Here is a 20,781-nt window from a genome sequence, read left to right on the forward strand (position 1 = left end):
GAACTGAACATTGTGAAAGGGTTGAGATTTGGAAATGTAAAGGCACACATCTCCAGAGGAGAAATCACCTTCAGTAAAAGCTTGAACCAGAGAATGGCTTTTGCCTATGAACCCCATTTACACAGCTCTTTAGTTGTCTGACAGAAAGGAGAACTCCTAGAGCTGATCTGTAGGCCACTACAGATGTTTGCTTTATTTTTTTGTTCCTTTTTCATCTACTGTCCTGCTACTCTGACCACAGTGTTGTCTCCATTTTGGAAATCTATACTTAGCCTTTTCTTTTACCTAAACATTTTCCAGAAACTATGCATGATTAAAGGATATTTGAAAACAACGTTTCATTCCCATGAAGCTTGAGACACTGCCATGACACCCAGCACTCCAATTGTGTTTTCAAGTGCATTGAGAAGGTAATGGAGCTCCTCCACCTCTGTGAATTAAGTGGCACTGTAAAAGAGATGCTTTCTTAAAACCAGCAGTAATGGCATGCAAAGCAAGGACAAGAGTGGGCAGAGCCCTGATGATCTCCTAAAAATCTGCCAAAAGATCTTCCAAAATTATTCTCCCTTGACTTCTCCCCACTGATGCTAGGAGGAAATATGGTTCCATTTTATCCAGGAATTTATGTCAGATTGGTATCTTCTGTCAGGCAACTAATAATAAGGGAGGATTAGCATAGTTTTTGAATAACTCTTCTAACACTGTTTTAAAAAATAATATTAAGGCAAGAGTTCCAAAGGATTAGGAGTGTTTATACACAACAAAGACCTCATTTTTCACCTAAACCCCTGAAGGCAGCTCAGGGTATCACGGAATCATGGAACAGGTCTGTTTGGAAGGGACCACAGTGGGACATCTGGTCTGACCTCTTGCTCAAGCAGGGTCATCCCAGAGCACATTGCACAGAATTATGTCCAGCCAGTTCTTGAATATCTCCATTGAGGGAGGCTCCACAACCTCTCTGGGCAATTGGTTCCAGTGTGGTAGCAGCAAACATTAACAAAATACCATTATTTCTATCCCACCCCCCTCTTCTCCCTGTCAAAATGAGTACTTGCAAACTTCTTGGTGAAATAGGAGGTAAAAGTCTTTATCATTCCTTCAAATGATTCCCAGTCGCAGACCAAGTACAATTCAATTGTAAATACTGTTAAACTATCCGAAACTGCCCTACTTTTTATAACCTCTCTGTTCTCTCTGTTGGTTTGGATTTTTTTCTACTTGATGTTGCCCAGAGCCTGCATGCCAAGCTCTTTAAGGCAGGAGCTGTTTGGGTCTATTTACAATCCTTAGAAAATACCAAAATACAAAACAAAGAGCATCTTAATAAGAAGAAATTGCAAGTACAGATTTATTTATTGAAGGGCCTAAAAAGTATATGCAAGTAAAAATAGTATCATTCTACATCTATGAAAATCATGAAATAAAAATGTTTTTCATTGTGATTCATGCCATGTGGTAAGTCCTAAGCAGAATGAAACTTCTGCTCCTTGTGCAGATTGCTGAGGAAGTCTTCTCTGGGATAGGATTTATCATTTGGGGTTAACATCCTCCCAGCCACTGCAGTGACTTCTGCATTCTTCTCAGATGTCAGAGCTGGCCTCTTAACCAACTACTTCCCAAAATATTATTTTATTTAGTTTTGTTAGTTAGCAAAACACACAGTTTTCTTCTACATCTTCAGTCTCCAGAACTGTTATATGATTGCATTAAAGTCACAGCCCTCAGTCCAGGGCTGAGCAGCTCCTGAGCCTGAGTCAAGATTACTATAGTGCCCTTTGGTTCTTGTCTTGATAGGCTTTGCTGGCATCAGGTACCGAAGGTTCTTCCAAAATCTGGAATTCATGGGAAGAGATTTATCTTTTTTCCATTTCACCACCCTCTTTGATGGTAAAAGTGACAGTGATTCTGGCAAGAAATTGTAGTCACTTATAGGCATATATTCAATTAATATGATCTTAGTTTTTCTTTCAACTAGAGCTTTATGGAGTCCACTCTCAAGTTCATATATGGCTCTGTCAGAAACGTAGTTCTGGCTCAGTATAATGATTAATCTTCTGCTTTTATCAATGAATGAATGGATATCATCAACAAATGCTGCAAATTAAACATAAATTTATTGTTATATTAAATTGAAAGGATAGGGACCCAATCAACTTATGTTTTAAATTCACATATGTACCAAAAATGTTCCTCTTATAATGCAACAGCAAGCAAGCATCCTGTCCTTATGAAGAGATTAATATGTATTAAATATTAGGAGTCTCTGAAAATTAACTCAGGTATGGTGAAAGATTGTTCTCTAGAGCAGACATAAACCTACTCATAATCTCCATCTACCCCAGACTGCTGTCTGTCAGTAGTCACATGGACAGAAGGCGGCAGCAAAATTAGGTTTGCCCCAACCAGACTTCTCTGTGCTCTTTCCTAATAGATTCCATTGGAGTGATTCCACAGAAAGACACAAACAGCAACTTCTCTCCAAGTATTTTGTGACCCTGGGGTTACACCTTCCTTTATGACACCAAACACCCAAAGCTATTTCCAGTAATCCAGGGCAGAGAAGACCAGCATGTGATGACAAAAGGAGTTCCAACTGTGTTTTAGATTGATGACTTTTGGTATGAAAAGTGATGAATGAAAGTGAATGGCGATACCCTTTAAATATCAAATTGAATTTGCATGAACAGCTTCCAATGCTTGTTTTAACACCATGGGACAAAGTCTACATAAAGCAGAGATCTAGAAAACATGACTTGTAGAGAAAGGTAAAGCAAACTGCAGAACTAACCTAATGAAGAGAAAACTCAGGGTAAAAGGAGGCTGACAGGGGTATTACAACACCAAAGGCTCCTGTACAAAGAAGGAAATATTCTATTTTATGTGTTCACAGTGGATCAGACCAGAGAAAAGGAAATAATCTAAAACTATTGAAAGAATCAGACTTCACAGTTCAGTAAACAATTTTTTAATACTTAAAGAAAGAGAATGGGTCAGAACAAAGGGCTTGGAAGAGCTGTGGCTTCTCTCAGGATAGAAAAATTTGTCAGGAATGGATACAGAGAGACAAGATCCTGCTTAATGAAGGAGGCTAACTGATCCTGTTGTTATGCTGTTTGAACAATGAAATTCCATTCCTCAGCTGGATCTTTGGACTAAATGGAAACTCATAGTACCTTTTATCCAAGCAAAAGGCAGATGCCAGATACATCCATAGGCCAAACAAAATTCCATTTCTTATTTCTATTTTGTTAAGGCACCCATTTCATTCAGAGAATGGTTTCAACCACCATACTGAAAATACAGCAAACCTACAAGTTACCTAAGAATAACTAGTACCAGAGTCATCAGCTGCTCTGTGCAATAAATGTGAGTTTATTCATTGGCCCTCAGCACTGGGAAATATGTGATATCTTCTGTGTCCTCACCCCAACTTTCTTGATGCTTGCTCTTTGATCTTTTCATCTTGATTCTTTGTAATTAGTGATTTATGTGTGCATGTGTAAGGGTATATGAATTCATAAATATAACTAGGGTATATGAACTCATAAATATAACTATAAATCATGTAAAATGTTTGCAATCAAACTTTGCATGCACACAGTCCAGATTAAATGAAAAATGCAACCTTTCAATGCACAACATGTGACAGCATTCCTTCTAATTATAGACTTCTACCTTTGTGTGAAAACGATGAGCCTATTTAACGACAAGAATATTCAATCCGCTTACCTCCTCCAGGGAATACATCCCTCTCAAATATGCATAACTTATATCCAAAGTTTTCTTCTAATATCATGGGCAACACCTTCAAAGCAAATTCTCTCTCTTCTTCAGTAGGAGAAACACAGTCTTTCAGGTAAGACACAAATGCATCATATTCTTTTCCATCTGAAAATAAATCAACAATTGCTGCCTTGTTATCAACCATTAGAAATCCAGTATCTGATTCACCATTCTAGTTTTCAAACTTGGTGTCTCCATGGTAAAGCATCTAGAAACCCCTGGTCTTTCTTCTGAGGACTCTGAAGAGTCTTCAAACACTATTCATCTGATTCAAAAAAATGTCGTAAAGAAATTTAAGGTGGATACAAAAGATTCTGATTGCATTTGGAAAATACTTGAAAACATTTCCTTTCTACATTAAGGTGCTTTTTAAATAAAATCAGATTAATTTAACCAATTAATGTCACATCTGTGAAAATCAAGATATGAAGGGAAGCAAAAAAGGTGTCTGTAAACTGAAAAAATTGCTGTTTAAGCGATGTTGCAGATTTCAATATTTATTGTACATTTTGTCAAAGAGTATCAAGTGGAATGGGTACCAGCAAAAGAGAGAACAAACCGGTTAATTATTTTTGTTAGGAGAGTACGCCATGTGTGGTCTTGGTTGGGGCACTAATTTACAGACAGAAAATCAAAGACCAGTCCAGAGGTCAGGTCCAGCCCACTGCCACAGAGCAACTATCAGGACTCATACACCAGCACACAGGGCTTTGCTTCTTAAACTGCACTTCTTTGCTTCCCTTTCTGAATGCTTTACTGCATGTAGTTCATAAGAGAGAGCACAAACACCATGAAACCCCACACCTTCAAGAGCTCTAGGAATAGGAAATCCACTGCCTGGTATCCAACAGGCAGCTCCAGGGCAGCGCAGTCCAGGTTCTCAGAGACCCTCCTTGAGTGAGTGTAAGTCACTGTGACAGCTGATATCAGCTAGTAGATAATAACACTGGCAGGCATAAATTACATCCACCCATTATCCAAAAATCTCCAACCATTGCAGTTTATTCAAGTTATATTCAAGCTGATTTAGAGACCAAGAAAGGCCAAGAAAATCAGACCCATATATACAGCAAGTTTTGTCACCACAATTTTCAGAAGAATTATTCCTAAATTTGAGTAATTGTCAGGTTTGCTTGCTGTGAAGGCCACAGAGCTGCTGCCTGGTTAGATACTGGCAATGTGCACTCCTGCTCTCCTTAAGTGCATGTAGTGACAAACCTATAAACATGCAATGGCCTCTACAGCCACAGAAACATTTTTAGCTTCACCTCACTGAAGGGCATCAGTGAGGTGAAAACGAATGCAGTCTGCCCATCTGAAAACTTCAGTGTTCATCTTCTTCATGGATGGACAACTGAAAATCTCTCCACCCCAATCAACTTTGTTATGAAGTACATGGCAGAACAGAGCTCATCTGAACAGCATCCAACCACATCCCTTCCACTGCCTGCTCCAGAGGCAGCTTCTTCACTGTGTTTATCTCCTGCACTATCACACACATACAACAAACACACGTTAGCACCTGACCATCAAGTTCTCTTTTATATATTCTTTGTTTCTTCTCACACTGGATTTAAGATAGCTTTTTTATTTTCCTCAAAGCTGCTTACTTCATAGAACTGCCAGAAAATATTTTTCATCAATATGCTTATTTCAATGTCAGCATTAGCAAAGTCATACCTCCAGCAGTATCATCTCTCCTGCAAATATCTCTGTAAAATAGAACGAAGTCCACCCTAAACATCACAAACAAAAACACCACAGCTACAGCAACAAATGGAAATAGCAGAGCAAGGACCATTCCAGTGGTAAATACATGCACTGGCAAGTCTTGAATCTTCCCTGTAAAAGAGAAACAAAGCAAATTACAGCCTTAACAAAGAGCATTGCATAACAAGATTACTGTATCAAATAATGATGGCACCTAAAAATCACCTCAAAAAAAACACAGTGTTGATGGGAATCCTTTCCTGATAATGCTTCAAGCACAAATGCATCCCATGCTAAGATAGAGAGAAACTAGAAAACATGTTTTACTGCAAGAACAGGAGAAACAATCTTGGACACAATCACATACAGTTCATTTGTGTGTGTGCAGGGAATTTGAGATCAAGACTGACATTACAGATCCTCACAGCATCCCAAAATGATGGTCACTCCCTTTTGTGAAGAGTTTCCTTTAGTTTTTCAATTATTTCTTATTATTATCTACCTTTCACCCCTCTCTCAGTCCATCCATAAGTCTCTAATGTTCCATATAATCTCTTTGGCTACGATACTTTTCTTTTTTTTTCTCTAGTCTCTTTCATGCCTTACTTCATTACTATTATTATTATTATTTAATTATTAATGTTTGAGGGGTTTAGTTCCAAATACAGATTTTTAACACTTAAATCTTTGTGAAGTTTTTAATGAAGATATTGTCAAGACATGCTCATTATAGTCTGTATTTCTTTTGCTTTGCACTCCTCCTGTCCCTGTCTGGGAGCAGGAGGAATCACCCAGGGGTTGTTAGGTCCAGCACTAGATGTGTGAGAGCCTTCATAAGCAGACAAGATTTGGAGCAGTGTTTTGAAATGCCCTCAGGATTGAGATGGCTGATTAACAAATTATTTCTAGATGATGCCATACCTTTCTTCAGTTTTACTATTTTTGTCTGTGTGCTTTCATCAGCTTGCAACATGCAGGTGAAATTATGATGCAGGTCCTCCTCTCTTACTTTCTTAATCCGTAGTAGCCTTGTGATATAGAACTTGTTTCCCAACCTGCAACAAGGAATGGTGTTAGCAACACTACCTGCACAAAAACCTACAACCACCTGAGAGCAGATTTTGGGGAAAAGTTTCTAGAGAAACCCTCAGGGTGTGATTTTTACTGAATTTGCAGTTCCACAAAGTGTAGGACATTATCACATACTAAAGGCAGCATTTTCAGGAAACCTACTGTAGTGTTTTGAGTTCTTCTTCACATATTGAAGGTTCATTCTCAGGGATACCTGTGCATTGTTCTGGAAAAGTTTGGTTAATTAACCAGTAGAGGCTGGCATCTTCTTGCATATAATCACCCAAGGAACCTGTGCAATTGAATATCTCTTCTTTACCTACAAAAAAGGGCATAACATGGGAAGATTTGGTGAGAAGTCATATTCATGCACACAGTGCAATAAAGTGTCAGTTTTCCAGGAAACATATCCTATAAGCTGTGCTCCTTTCTAAATTTTGTAACCCCTGCTCAATGTTTTATAGGTGTTACACCTGCCCTGGTGGTGGCCTCAGCCATCCTGCACTGCTGCAGAGGGACAGTCATCCATTGCCCTCTTTGAGATAAATCATCAAAGCCAGGTGGGTTTAAATAGACCTAAGAATTTCAGGCTTTAGAGAATTAAAGGGAACTGGACTTGATGATCCTTATGAGTCTCTTCTGCTTGATATATTCCATGATTCTCTAAACCAGACTGTATTCTGCAGTCTGAGAACAGAAGAGGAAAACCTATCACCTGTGCTTTTCACCAGAAGAGGAAAACCTATTACCAGTCACTTTTACCGATCACCAGGTAAAATTAAGTAACTGGTAAAAGGAATTACAGCCAACTAATTGTAATAGGGAAACTATATATGATTACTGAACAAAACCAAAGCACCTGCTGAACATGCACAGAACAAATTCTTATCTCACTATCACAGCTGGAAATTCCTGAACACATTAACAAGAGGAGAGGAGAGGAGAGGAGAGGAGAGGAGAGGAGAGGAGAGGAGAGGAGAGGAGAGGAGAGGAGAGGAGAGGAGAGGAGAGGAGAGGAGAGGAGAGGAGAGGAGAGGAGAGGAGAGGAGAGGAGAGGAGAGGAGAGGAGAGGAGAGGAGAGGAGAGGAGAGGAGAGGAGAGGAGAGGAGAGGAGAGGAGAGGAGAGGAGAGGAGAGGAGAGGAGAGGAGAGGAGAGGAGAGGAGAGGAGAGGAGAGGAGAGGAGAGGAGAGGAGAGGAGAGGAGAGGAGAGGAGAGGAGAGGAGAGGAGAGGAGAGGAGAGGAGAGGAGAGGAGAGGAGAGGAGAGGAGAGGAGAGGAGAGGAGAGGAGAGGAGAGGAGAGGAGAGGAGAGGAGAGGAGAGGAGAAAGACTGGTAAGTTTCTGATTTAAAAAATTAATTACAGCCTCAATCACAAAATACTGGATCCTGTCCAAGACTGTGTGCAGCCTGCTGATCATTTTTTCCAACCTACTTCCAGCTAGAAGCACAGGTAAGGTCTCTTGACAATGCAGATGTACATGCACACATTGCCAGGACTGTCACACCTGACACTCCTCATTTCCCTGAAGAGTAACATTCTCAACCACATCAGGTATCAGCAGGATTACTCATTACTGCTGTTCACCGAGTAAACCATACATCCTTTACACATTCCTTCATGGGGTTTGCTATCTACAAAAGAAAGCCATGGAGAGATGTTTCATCACCACCACCACCTTCTCTTGCAGGTTGTAGCAGCAGCCTCAGCTTCTGCCCCTGTGAAAGGGTACATTTAGTGTAGTTGTGTATCAACCATGGAATGCACTAGGTAAAGCATTGCCCGGTGTGAGGTTAGATCGCATGCAGCATGACACACAGACAATTTCTTTCATTACACTTACCCAGACCATCAACCATAAATAAATCAGAAAAAAGCATGTAGGTAGAGTGGCTACCTCAAAGATTTTTGTATTAATTTCATACCTATTTCTGTTTCAATTTCTTCATCACGTCCAACTATCTCCAAAGGGAAAGCCTCTGGTGCATCTAAAATAGAAGTATTGTTATTGAAGTGATGCCTCACTTACGTTCTTCCACAGTAAAAGTTACGTAATTACTCTATATATAAAATTAATCACAAATATTCCATTTAATTCACAGAACACTATCTGGGTTCTGGTGTTATTGAGTAGCTGAAAACCCAATTTGTCTTGTTGAATTTTTTTCACATACATATATATAGAGAGTACAATTTGCAATGGTTGCAATGGTCCTCTTGTGCAAAATTCTTAGTAAGTTTGTATGACTTACTTAGAGCAGCTATTTTGAAAAAAAAAAGAAAACCAAAAAAAAACTGCAGGGAAAACATACTAAATACATTTTCCAAAACTGGTAGTATCTCATCTTAACTTCCACTTTTTCACTTCTCAAATTATTCTGAAGTAATTCAGATTACCAGACTTTTTTCCCCCTGGTATATATTTATCAAATGAGAACTGCAATTTAAAATCTCCTTAGTAAAGTGAACAAAAAAGTATGCTTCAAAATTTTAGAAAGCTTTCTTACCTTCTTCTACTACAAGTTTAATTGTGCTTGTGCTGTGGTATATCATTCCTTCATGACTGATTAAAATTTTACAGGTATATATCCCAGAGTTCTGTACTGTTAAGGCTCTAAAATTTAGTTCCCTCTCTGTTTCATGTTCATAATTCTTACAGTCCTGCATCAATAAAACCAGAAAATACTATTCTGTGGCAAACATGCATTCAAAATATTAAAGAAATTAAGGTTTTTGGTTTTTTTAAACAGTGTCACCATCACCTTTTCACTATCTCAATGACATGTGTCTGACCCAAAAGAGGTGCAGGCCCAATTTTCATTCATGGTCACTTAAATGCAACATTTGGACATTTAACCCATTAGAAGTTGAGAACACTGCAATTGAGGAAAACACAACAGCCTGTGGCCCTATCCATCAATGGCCCCATCCTCCCAGGCCCAGAAAGACAAGAGAACAGGGCTGTAGCTCATTCTTGCCAGGCTGCTCCAGATGCCTGCTCTAAATCTGTCAAAATCCCTTCCTGGAACTGATTGATCTTGGGGTGAACAGGATCTGTTACTCCAACCTGGAGACCTGAGAGGAACAAGGAACACACCCCAAAGAGATGAATTGCCAAAAATGAACAGAACTGGATCTGTTACACACTTAAAAACTGTTCAGAAACGGCAAAATTGAAAAGTTTGCAATTACTTTGCAAGGACATGCCAACTGTAAAATAAAAATCTTGGCATCTCATTAAGCATCAGTACAATATCTGTATCAGCAAAGTAGCAGCTGGCTAAACCAGCTGCTGCCAAAATCAGCAAAGAGACATGCACATCAGATCTTTTATCATTCCAAATTACTAGTTCAATAACTTCTGAAACAGGTACTTTTTTAACAAATTGAAAAGCAGACAAAAACTTTGTTTTGTGTATCTGTCTAAAATTTTCCCTCTAATCCCATGAGAAATTAAGGCTTTACAATATTTGTAGATGCTTCTAAAAATTTGTTTGCAATTAATTATTCCTGCAATCAGATGTTTTATTTCTACAGCCAATGATTTGAGCAACACTGTTTCAGTAATTACCTTATACCATGTTATGCTGTCATTTTCATAGACAGACAAATCGCTGCATTTCAGTGAATGACCAGTTCCAGCACTTTTAATTTCTGTAGTTAAATGATTTTCATTGAAACAGCTGCTTTTATTTCTTTCAAGTACATTCAGTGTCCACTTTTGAATTGTGACATTTTGTTTTCCATTGCTAAGAAAAAAAAATATAGCAAAATCAGTTTTAGGAGCTTTCTAAAATAATGCAGCTTGCTGAGTTACAAAACACAAATAAATTCTCAAACACATCTGTTAGGTAAAAAGTACCTCTACAGTGAGCCAATAACTTTTATTTCCCTTTATCACTTTCCCACTCCAAAATAAGTGTAATTTCCTTTAACCAAACAGGCTACCTAAACTAAATGCACTATCAAAAAACATTTGAAAATACAATTATATCTATGGAACATGACAATATACGCTACATTGTCCTGAACAAGGATGCAACAATCTGTGACATCATCCATAGTTACATGAGAGCATCAAGGAATTTTGGACCTTGAATCAGCTGAAGATTTTGCAGGTTTAATTTCCTATGTGTTGCTAAGATTAAAAGTCATGACAGAAAAATATATTTCCAAAATTAGAAATAAGATAGGTCATTGTTATTTAGATACCTACTAGGTTCTATCCATATATTCCTTGAAATAATCAGATTATAGCTGTAATTCCACTGTTTGATATATCCAAATACATGACTACCAAGGGAAAGGAACCTGAAGAACTTTTATTTGGCAAAGTTAGAGCTTAAGAGAAAGCCATATGCTGCTGTCAGTTAGTGGGTGAGATTCTGTCAGTTAATGGGTGAGATTTTGCAATTAGTGCATAGAGCTTCAATTTGTTTTTTGAACAAGCAGGCCCTGACAAAGGAAAAGCAGCAATCACAGAGAACTTCTTTCCAATGTCAGTCATGTCTTCACAAATATGTTTGAATCTTCCTGCCTCCAAGAAAAGAAAAATAAATTTCTTTCAGAACCGCAACTAGTCAAGACTTGTTTCAATGAGAAAGTCCAAGAGGACAAAGGAGTTGGAATGGAGAAGCATCCCTGGTGAGTACATCAGCTTAAACACCATTCTTGACATATCTTTTGAGTGTGCAAGATTCAGAAGAGCTATTAGGACATCATTTTTATGATGAATTTAGAGTCTTGGGTTGCTTCCTTTCTGCTTTTTAAGCTCCCCAAACAAATGTGTTTATGTGTTCTGCTCACCTTCTTTGCACTGTAGCACTTTTTCAAGCTACATAGGTTCTCTACCCACTTGAGATGTTCATTCACTCCTGATTGTAATTGACTCTTAAAACCAAAGCACAGTGGTTCTGGTAAATCTGCCAGCTATGGTGTGACAAACAGGAAAAGCCTTACCAAAGCTTTTCCGGCAGAGAAGAGCTCTTGTGGGTATTCACGGGGGTGGAGCTCTTCTCACCTATTCTTCAACATCTTATTTACACATTTAAATCAGAGCAACTAATCACAGTCAGCAGTGGGACCACATCAGAAATCACCCTGTTACAGGGCAGTTTATAGGACCCATTTTGCATATTTTGTTTAGGACAAGATCACCTGTGACCCAGAAAGGTCTCTCCCTCCCTGACAGTAAAGGTACCTAAGATAAGTTTATGTGTGGACATAAACATTAATTCCAATTGATTCCACTGATTCTGTGTGTTTCTTTAGGCATCACTCTACTAATCTGAATACTGTCAGAAAATTAATTACAGATCTAGCCATGAAATGCAAATGATTTTGCTCTCTAGATTCAGCAGATGAAAGAACAGGATCTATTAAGCCACATGTTACTGTTACTCCACAGAGGCTTTCTTCTGTGGTCCTACCTGAGGAAACCACTCAAAGTGGATCAACATATTCTACCTAATGAGCCAAAACCTGGCAAGGAGAATGTCCCTGGAAGGTATTAAAACCATACCATTACAGACAAAGATGAATTTTTTCATACATAATTTCTAGTTGTCTGCCATATAGCATGGTTTTCAACACACACAAAAACATTTAGTTGTATTTTTTAAACTGCTAGTGTCTGAATTGTTATGTATTTTTATCATTGTTTTGACTTCTTGAGAGTCTCCAGTGATATTTTGTCAAGAACAAAACCATTTCTGGTTTAACAGCTTTTCAATCTCCCCCCCAACAAACCCACCAAGAAGGAACAACAAAATCTAGCTCAACTCAGAAGATGATACAGGGAAGTGAAAGCCCTTGGAGAATATAAACAAAGCTTACTGGATACATATCCAGTTCTAACTAATCCCTTAGCTATTTTACTGCAACAAGGCAGTGTTATCTTGATATTGCAATCTTCTGCAGAAGCTGTCACTCTGCTTTCCAAATTGCAGTATTAACTTTATATGTATGCTCCCACGGCTTTCTGTTGTTCTGAACATATTGAAAAGTGGAGTGGTATTCAGAATTTTAAAATTTATCATGTGTTTATCATGGTTCTCTGCAGTTTTTTGGTTTTTTCAGGAACCTCTAAGTTCTCTCAGTTTTAAGGTCACCAAAATAGAGCAACCTGATGACCTGCTTTTTTGTATTCTGTTTTACCCTTTGACAACCACAGGATACAGGCTATAAAAAAAACCCATTCAAATTCAAATCTTTACAAAGACCTGTGACACAGTTTTTGCTGCTTACCACACTTACTCTAAGTACAGTTTTCATTTTCAAGAATGTTGCTGAAGATGGACACCTTCAGGCCTACAGGTGATGTCCATTGATTCCTGAATTTGTGTCCTAAGTCTAGTGTACTACCAAACACGTGTGAACATGTCAGCACACATATATGCACACTTCAGCTATATATGTATGTCTCAGCAGAACACATCTGGTTTAGCTGTAAAACTTCTGATTCCTCTTTAACCAAAAAAAGTGGTTAAAACATCATAAAACTGTTGTTCCATTACTTTCACCTCTTGCTTCTTATATGCTGTCAGTTGTAACACATCAGAAAAAAAAAATCCTACATTTAATTAGTTTGCAAAATCTGTCAACATGTTGTCTTCTTTTCTTGAAAATCTGCAGTGTATGTAATTGTCACATTGTTCCCTGAAACTGCCTTAAGTTATAAGTATTCTGAAAATTATTTCCCATGTAGCTTACAAACACCTAACTCTAAATTAAATAGTTGAAAATTAAAAATATAAATAAAAATATACTTAGCATATCTTCTTTCAAAAGTAAAACTTTTAACCTACTATAAATACTCTGAAATCAAAGTAATTCCACTCAGTCTTTCTTATTGAATCTCAAACAAGTTCAGTAGCCCACAACAGCCCATCATTTTTCCTTACAGAAACTTCTAAAAGTCCCCTGTCTCTGCAGAAAACAGCTTTTGCAATAATCTTCTGTATTTACTGAAATATAACTCATTTAACATGCCTGCCAATAGTGAGAACCAATCATATAAACTAAGCCCAAGATCCCATTAAAATCCCTTGAAAAAATCCCCTCATGCCTATTGTTCCAGCAGTGAGACCTGTGAAGAGTTCCCACAGGAGGATTGCCAGAATCTGGCATCATTCTGATCCTAACAGAAAATGAGTGTTCATATGGGCCTAGCAGAAAGAAATTTTTAAACTTTTTTAAAAAAAAAAGTTTCAGAGTAAGAAATTTTTTCATCAAAAATACTTTCTTTCAAAGCTGATTTTTAAAATGTAGCAGGTAACATAGTTCTAGAAGACAAGACAAAAAAGGAGAAAATCAGAACTCTCAATTCCAAATGAATGCTTTGTTGCAATCAAAACTTCTTTCTGAGTTTCTCTCCTAAGCAAATGAGTAAATCAAGAAATTTCATAAAAGATTCTGACATTTTCATGTTTTCCAACAATTACTAATTTTTAAAAACATTATTCCAATAGTTTTACTTCAGTTCTTTTCTTGTCATCTCCTTCTTCTGTACGTGAGGCTGTTTCCTTCGGTTTTGAGGTTTACACTTTTTCATAGTAACTTTGTAGAATTCTTGTGATTTACTGTGGATTTACTGTCATTACCCCACGTCCTTAAAGTAATCAGAAAGCCACAATGATGGTGAATTAAGGCTGGGCTTATCACAGCTCTCTTCTCTTTTGCCCTTTATTGAGTATTTAGGACTCATTATGGCAGTCTCCTTCAGTAGCCTGGCTATTCAGGTATGATCTCCACCTACCTTTCCCCGTGCCAAAATTAGTCAGTCTGCATTTTGTGACACTAATTACATGGCATTGCAGAGAGTTTTTAGATTAAATAGTTTTTCTGTGAAGTGACCATACAGAAAACTGATTAACACAACAAAATGGCACAACAAACTAGACAAACTACCATATTCATCATCCCTAAAGAAAATCCTCTTAAATTTAACATAGATGAATGGCATTTTTCTCAGTATTTACCCTACAATTAAAAATATTTTGTATTTCATATACCACAAGTCAGTACTTTTTCAAATAATATCAGTAAGGAGATAACAGTAATGAAGAATCGTAACAGCAATACGTGGAAGAATTTTAAAAGATAAAAAAGTTTTCAGCTCCCAAATTGATTTGGAAGTTAACAATTGAAGTCTATCTTAGAACTGTAAACTATCAAACTTGAGTCTGAGATATTTCTGGAAAGAAGTGGAGAGCATTTTTCAGTATCCACAGTTCCATACCCTTTATAAAACTGGATAGAACCTTAAAAATATTACTTGGACAACAACACAAACCATTACATGCAAGGTGATCTTCTTCAAATTAATCATTACTTCAACTGTAAAGGCTGAATTAGGGTTTAGTCATAAGAACTCGGTACAGCAAACCTTTGATTTAATCCCTTTCAAGGTGTTCCAAAGAAGATTGCCACCAAATAATGGAGGCCCATCCTTATTTCTCCTTTTAACCCATGGTGTTCTACAGCAGTAAGTAATCAAATCCAGTTATTTCATTTGTTTTGAATGGCTCCATGCAGGCAAAGGTTTGCCCAGAAAGCAGAATTCAGCTATGCTATGTTTAATCTTTACTATACAGTTAGATGACTTGGCAATCCCCATAGCATGAGATCCACTCAACACAGCAAGCAAGAACAAGTCTGGGGAAGAAGACAAGCAAATGTTTCCTTTTTCTTGACAGTGGACAGAAGGGTTGCCTGACACTCATTTTTCTTAGGTAATTAATCACAAGCCAGCAAAAATGCTACCTGCCTTATCAAAAGGTTTACAGAACATTTAAAAAGCTGAAACTCCCTACAGATATTTATAAATATTACAGGTCTACTTTGATAGCTATTGTGAAATGAAGTGGGAAATGGCACAGCAGTTAGAGCAGTTTCCTAGGCCCCTTTTATATGCATGCCACTAGCTATAGAAAACCAGACAAAGAAATTATCTTCATCAGAGACGTGCACAGGCAAGACATTTACCCATTGTGTTGTGTACCCACCTGTGAATGACAGAGTAATTCCCAGAGTCACTGAGTTCAGCCGGCCAAAACTCCAGAAAGTTCATTTGTGAAACAATTCTGCGTGTTTCCTTTATCACTTGCTGCTTGCCAGCACTTTCTTTGTACCAGTTGATTGTATACACTTCTTCCTGAAAATGTTCTTGCCTTGACTCAAGATAACAAAGGAAAAAATATTCCCCTTCTAGAACATCAATGGAGGCACGAAGGGGACACAGCTTCTCTTCAGAGACAGGGGGAAACAGATAGATTAGGAAGCCATTATCTTATTATTTCAGAAAATTGCATTAGCCTGACTTTCAAGTGATTTGCTTACTGATGGCATTTTATAAAAAGACTTCTTGTAGCAAAATGGTTTGGCAGCATTTATTTATTTATTCCTGCAATATTTGCTAAAAATCTCAGCCTTTTCCAAGCCTTTATTCTATCTTACCAAAGCAACACCAGAAGGAAAAGGGGACTGAAAATAGAAGGACATTTTCCTGTCTCTATGGCTCTTACACATGAGTTCCACAGTGTCAGAATCACACTGGCTCGAAGGGCAGAATCTAGACCCACTGTACGTTAAAGCAGCTGCCACAAATGGAAGGGGAGAGGAGAAATTCTTCACATATGGTTTGACTGATAAATATGATAAATATGTTTGAGATAAAAGCACAGATCCTATAAATTAACATTTGCATTTCCTTTTCTTCTTAATTAAAACTGAATAATTATGTAGATATATTTCTGAAAAACTTCAGATATCTTTGGAAAACTGCCATGGAATGAGATTGTGCAAAATTTAATCTTCAAGTCTGCCTTTCCAAACAAATTTCCCAAATTCACTTTTGCATACAGAAGTTATTAAAAGTACAGAAAAGGAACCATGATTGAGGATTAAGAGTCAAAAATAAAATCAGCCTTCAGTCTCTCTTTCTCCTGAGGTTCTCAGGGATTATTGTTGTTTGGAAACTATTGTGACCACACTTCTGAATGGCACAAAAAGTAGCAGACTCTTTCTCTTGTTTGCCATATCTCTTCATACAGTTATGGCCACATTCAACATCATCAGGTTTTTCCATGTAGCATCCTTGCTTTTTCATTTCATATAATAATTTTGCTGTTTAGGACCAAATTTCCTAAGTCTGGAGCTGGGCTATAATTGCCAAACCTTTAAGTTTTTGTTCTTGGCTGCAAAAAGCAAAACTTGTCCTACTTCAAGCAACTGTCAAGAAGCTGGCACATATTTTGAATATTCTATTATTGAAGACTTTTACTTACCAGGGGCAGATTCCATGATCAACATTACAAAAAAAATCATCAGAATCATTTTCTTGAGTTTCTTCTCACTTCTTCTCCAAAAAAAAAAAAGAAACCGAATTGCTCCTGCTTGCTCTGAAAGCCTATTAAAAAAAAAAAAAACAAAAAAACAAGATTCACATTTCACCACAAGTCCAGTGAAACAGATTCCTTTGAGCGTGTGAGCAGTGTAACAGCAGCTGCCTGCTGCTGGAGAGGGCTTTCCAAATGGGAAGCTACGTATTTTTATCATAACAGCTGTTTTCATACATCAGGTAACACATCTAGATTTTTCTTTGCAATTTCAGTTCAAATTCAGAAAGCACTGCAGGATTTCCTTGTTCCATTTTCTTATTTAATGGATGCATTTTGCAGTATTACAAGAGCACTCAAATCCCAAGCCAGCAGATACTTAAGACAGTGCAGGACAGGACAGTGGGACTTTTTTTCCACAAAGAGAATAAACTTTGCAAGACTGGACCTTGAAACAGCCAGTGGAAACTTCCCTTGCCTTCAGTGAGAACAGCACAATGCTGTAGATTGGATATTGATGGCTAACTTTGAGCCTGTTGGAAAGCAATGAGACACGTAATTTCTTTCACAATTTGGTCTGTGGGGGCAATAAGCTCCAGCTGAGAGTGCTGATATTTCCACTGAGGGGGAGGACAAGAAGTAGCCTCTATGCAGTTGCTTCATGTGTAGTCAACTGACTTCAAAGGCAAGTGAAAAGCACCACTAAGTAAAAGTGGCTGGGAGCATATTCTGAGGTTCCTCAGAGCAGCAGCTTAACTGACAGCCAAAGACAGAGCTGCTCCTGAGACTCAGCCTCTGTTTTGCTTACAGAACAGAAGGTGAGATACACAATCAGCTCAGCTCAACCCCTGAATCCAAAAGAGATAATCTTGCTTAGCGTGACCCAAACATGGATGGATAGATGAGACAAAAATACACGAGATGTATTTCAGAGATCTGAGAGATCAGCCAAAAATCTCATTAGCAATCCATTTCTTTTTTATTGGGTAAACCTGATGCAATTTGAGATAGCATAAACTTTAAGAGACTACCCTCAGATTTAGAGTCAGAAATTTCCTGTGAACTGAAGAGTCTGGAGGCAAGAGGCTGCTGCATTTCCAGCAGTATTGCAGGACACCAAACTGGGTAGCTGCCCTCCCTCTCTTAAATTTCTTCTCAGTTCTTTACAAGTGTGCCATCATCCCTTAAAGCGCTGCAAGGAGATGAAGGGTTTCACATCCCTTTTTTAAGCGTTTCATACCCTTTTTTATACAGCCTGGTAGGCAGATCCAGATTTAGAAAGCTAAAAGAATCTGGATGGTGAATACTGCAACACACAATTTCAGTTCCTTATTACACATGGAGATTGAAACTCCTACACTTCATAAGGAAAGAAGGGCCTCTCTCTGTAGTTTCTTGAATTTTGTTTTCCTTTTCTATCCTATCACATTCAGAAGAAATACAGCTGTTAGTGACTACAAGACTGTGGTCCACTACATAAAGATAGAATCATTTAACACCAGATCTTTCATTCTGAATGCACTTCTTTTTTGGTATATCACATCAGCACACAGTGGAAGGTTGGCTGAATGCACACAATATAATGGAAGCAACTTAATGACCAAGTCTGAGATTCATGACTACTAAAAATCAGGACACGAGACCTCAGTCTTACTCAATTGAACCTGATGAATTTGTCTGAAATTGTTCTACTGTAGGCTAAAACAGTTGAGCCACACAGTTTGAGTACTCTTCAATGAAAAGTTAGGAGGGGACAAAAAAAGGTGAAAAAAAGAAAAGTGCTTTTAGTGAAAGTCAGTTAATCCAGAGAGAATATTTGAGAAATAAGATTTTTAATTTTCAGAAAAATTGAGACATTTTAAAGTAAAAGCAAAGATTCTCTACCTAATAAAGGAGTGCAGAAATACTAATGGGCAAAATTCTAAGGCAATAGAGGGAAATGACAGTTTCAATGAAAATTGATTAAATTACAAGTTGTCTATAAGGCTCAAAGTGACAACAGATTTAAGCTTTTTTTTTATGTTTTATACATGTTTGCAATCACTAATGTGGTTGCAAAACCAACACTGTAAAACCAACAAAAACTTCAAACTAACCAAAAATTTAAATTCTGTAAAGTGGATTACCAATGTCTCATGAATTAGAAAATCATGCACCATTAAAATTATTCTCCACTTTTCAAGGATCACCAGAAGATTTTTGAATTAAATTGGGCTGATACATAGAAGTAATTGACCCTCAATTTTGGACAAGTAACTAATTTTGATCAACACTTTTGGAAAATTCAATTTGGTCCTGAAGGGCTGTGACTTCCTTCTTAAAAAAAACCCTACAATAGATTCTTCTTCTGAACATGGGACTGTTCTAAACATCATCTTGGGGTTGAGGAAGGAAAGCACTAGTCTTTCCTCATTAAGAACATCTTCTTACAGATTTTAAGTATTTTTTAAGTATTACCACACAGTGCCATAATTTCTGCAGCATTGATGAAGAAAACAAAAATATTTAGCAAACAGTTGTCTTAACCATAATAGATCCAAGCAGCATTCTGCCAGGATTGCAGTTTCTTAGTAAAAATGAAAATCTGTCTTATTTCAAAGAACATAAGCAAAGCTGTTTACTTACTATGCAAGTCTTGACAGGTGGAAAGTGGATGGAGAGGGAATCTTCCAAACTCCAGAGAGTTGCAGTTTGAACTTACAACTCTTCTGAATCTCATTCATCACTGAAACAGAGAGTTGTCTCTTTCAGGAAGTGAGTCAATACATAGATATTTGAAAAACCTTCTGAAAAAGGAAAAGGGAACTGTTGATTGCAGGAAGGAAAATGGAAAAGGGAGACGGAAGAAATTAATTTTTGCTGGCATTAATGGAAAGTTAATAGCAAGTCCTTAATATTAATTTTTTTTTTAAATAAGGCATTTGAGAGCTGATACACAAATGTTTTAGGCATAATCTTTTGCTCCTACCACCTACAACAGCACTGAAGGAGCCCATCCTCTTCCAAAGCCACTCAGGTGTGAGGAAAAGGGCTGCGGACAGCGCAGAGACGGTGACAGGGGCTGTGTGTTGAAATAAGCGTTTTCAGGGCCAAACTGTTTATGACAGCAGGGTAATACGGGAAAAGCACAGCGTGGGCCCTGGACAGAGGTGTCCGAGACAGGCGACTCTGGGGAGCGCCGGGCAGTGCCACCGACGGGGAAATGAGCCTGAGAGGGAGAGGGAGAGGGAGAGGGAGAGGGAGAGGGAGAGGGAGAGGGAGAGGGAGAGGGAGAGCGCTGGGGACGGGCAGGGATGGGCGCTGGCAGGGATGGGAGCGGGCAGGGATGGGAGCGGGCAGGGATGGGGAAGGGCAGGGATGGGCACGGGCAGGGATGGGCACGGGCAGGGATGGGCACGGGCAGGGATGGGCACGGGCAGGGATGGGGAAGGGCAGGGATGGGGAAGGGCAGGGATGGGAGCGGGCAGGGATGGGCACGGGCAGGGATGGGGAAGGGCAGGGATGGGCACGGGCAGGGATGGGCACGGGCAGGGATGGGAGCGGGCAGGGATGGGAACGGGCAGGGATGGGAGCGGGCAGGGTGCCCCGGAGAGGTCTCCGGCCAGCGAGAGCGGCTCCCCGCACACCCGCCGGGATGGATGCCGTGAGCGGGGCAGGCGCTCGGCTCCTCCGAGCGAGGGGGGAAGGAGGTGTCCGCGCCCAGCCCCCGCCGCCCTGCCCTACCTGGCTGCAGCGTGGCGGGGCGGAGCGGAGCGGGGCTGCCCGGCTCGGCCAGGGGGCTGCGCTGCCAGGCGGCCCCCGGGCACCCAGAGGCGCGCCCCGCCGGCACAGCGAGTGATGCTCCACTTTTTTAGGAGGCGGAGGGGGGTGGGGTGTGTG

The 20,781-nt window shown here is 39.0% G+C and overlaps 1 protein-coding gene across 1 annotated transcript; it reads right to left on the minus strand.

The window, feature by feature from the left end:
• Nucleotides 1–1,696: 1,696 nt before the first annotated feature.
• On the minus strand, nt 1,697–15,650 carry IL18R1 (interleukin 18 receptor 1; the record flags this gene model as incomplete). The annotated part of the gene is made up of 9 exons (XM_084226592.1): nt 15,571–15,650; nt 10,137–10,314; nt 9,073–9,226; nt 8,491–8,553; nt 6,730–6,886; nt 6,418–6,551; nt 5,467–5,628; nt 3,733–3,891; nt 1,697–2,097 (listed from the first exon to the last, which is right to left on the minus strand). Exons 1-9 carry the CDS (start codon nt 15,633–15,635, stop codon nt 1,697–1,699), a joined length of 1,473 nt encoding a protein of 490 aa, XP_084082718.1. The 5' UTR covers nt 15,636–15,650.
• Between the last annotated feature and the right edge of the window lie 5,131 nt (nt 15,651–20,781).

The sequence above is a fragment of the Fringilla coelebs genome (genome assembly GCF_963513975.1).
Source record: "Fringilla coelebs genome assembly, chromosome: 2".
NCBI lineage: Eukaryota > Metazoa > Chordata > Aves > Passeriformes > Fringillidae > Fringilla > Fringilla coelebs.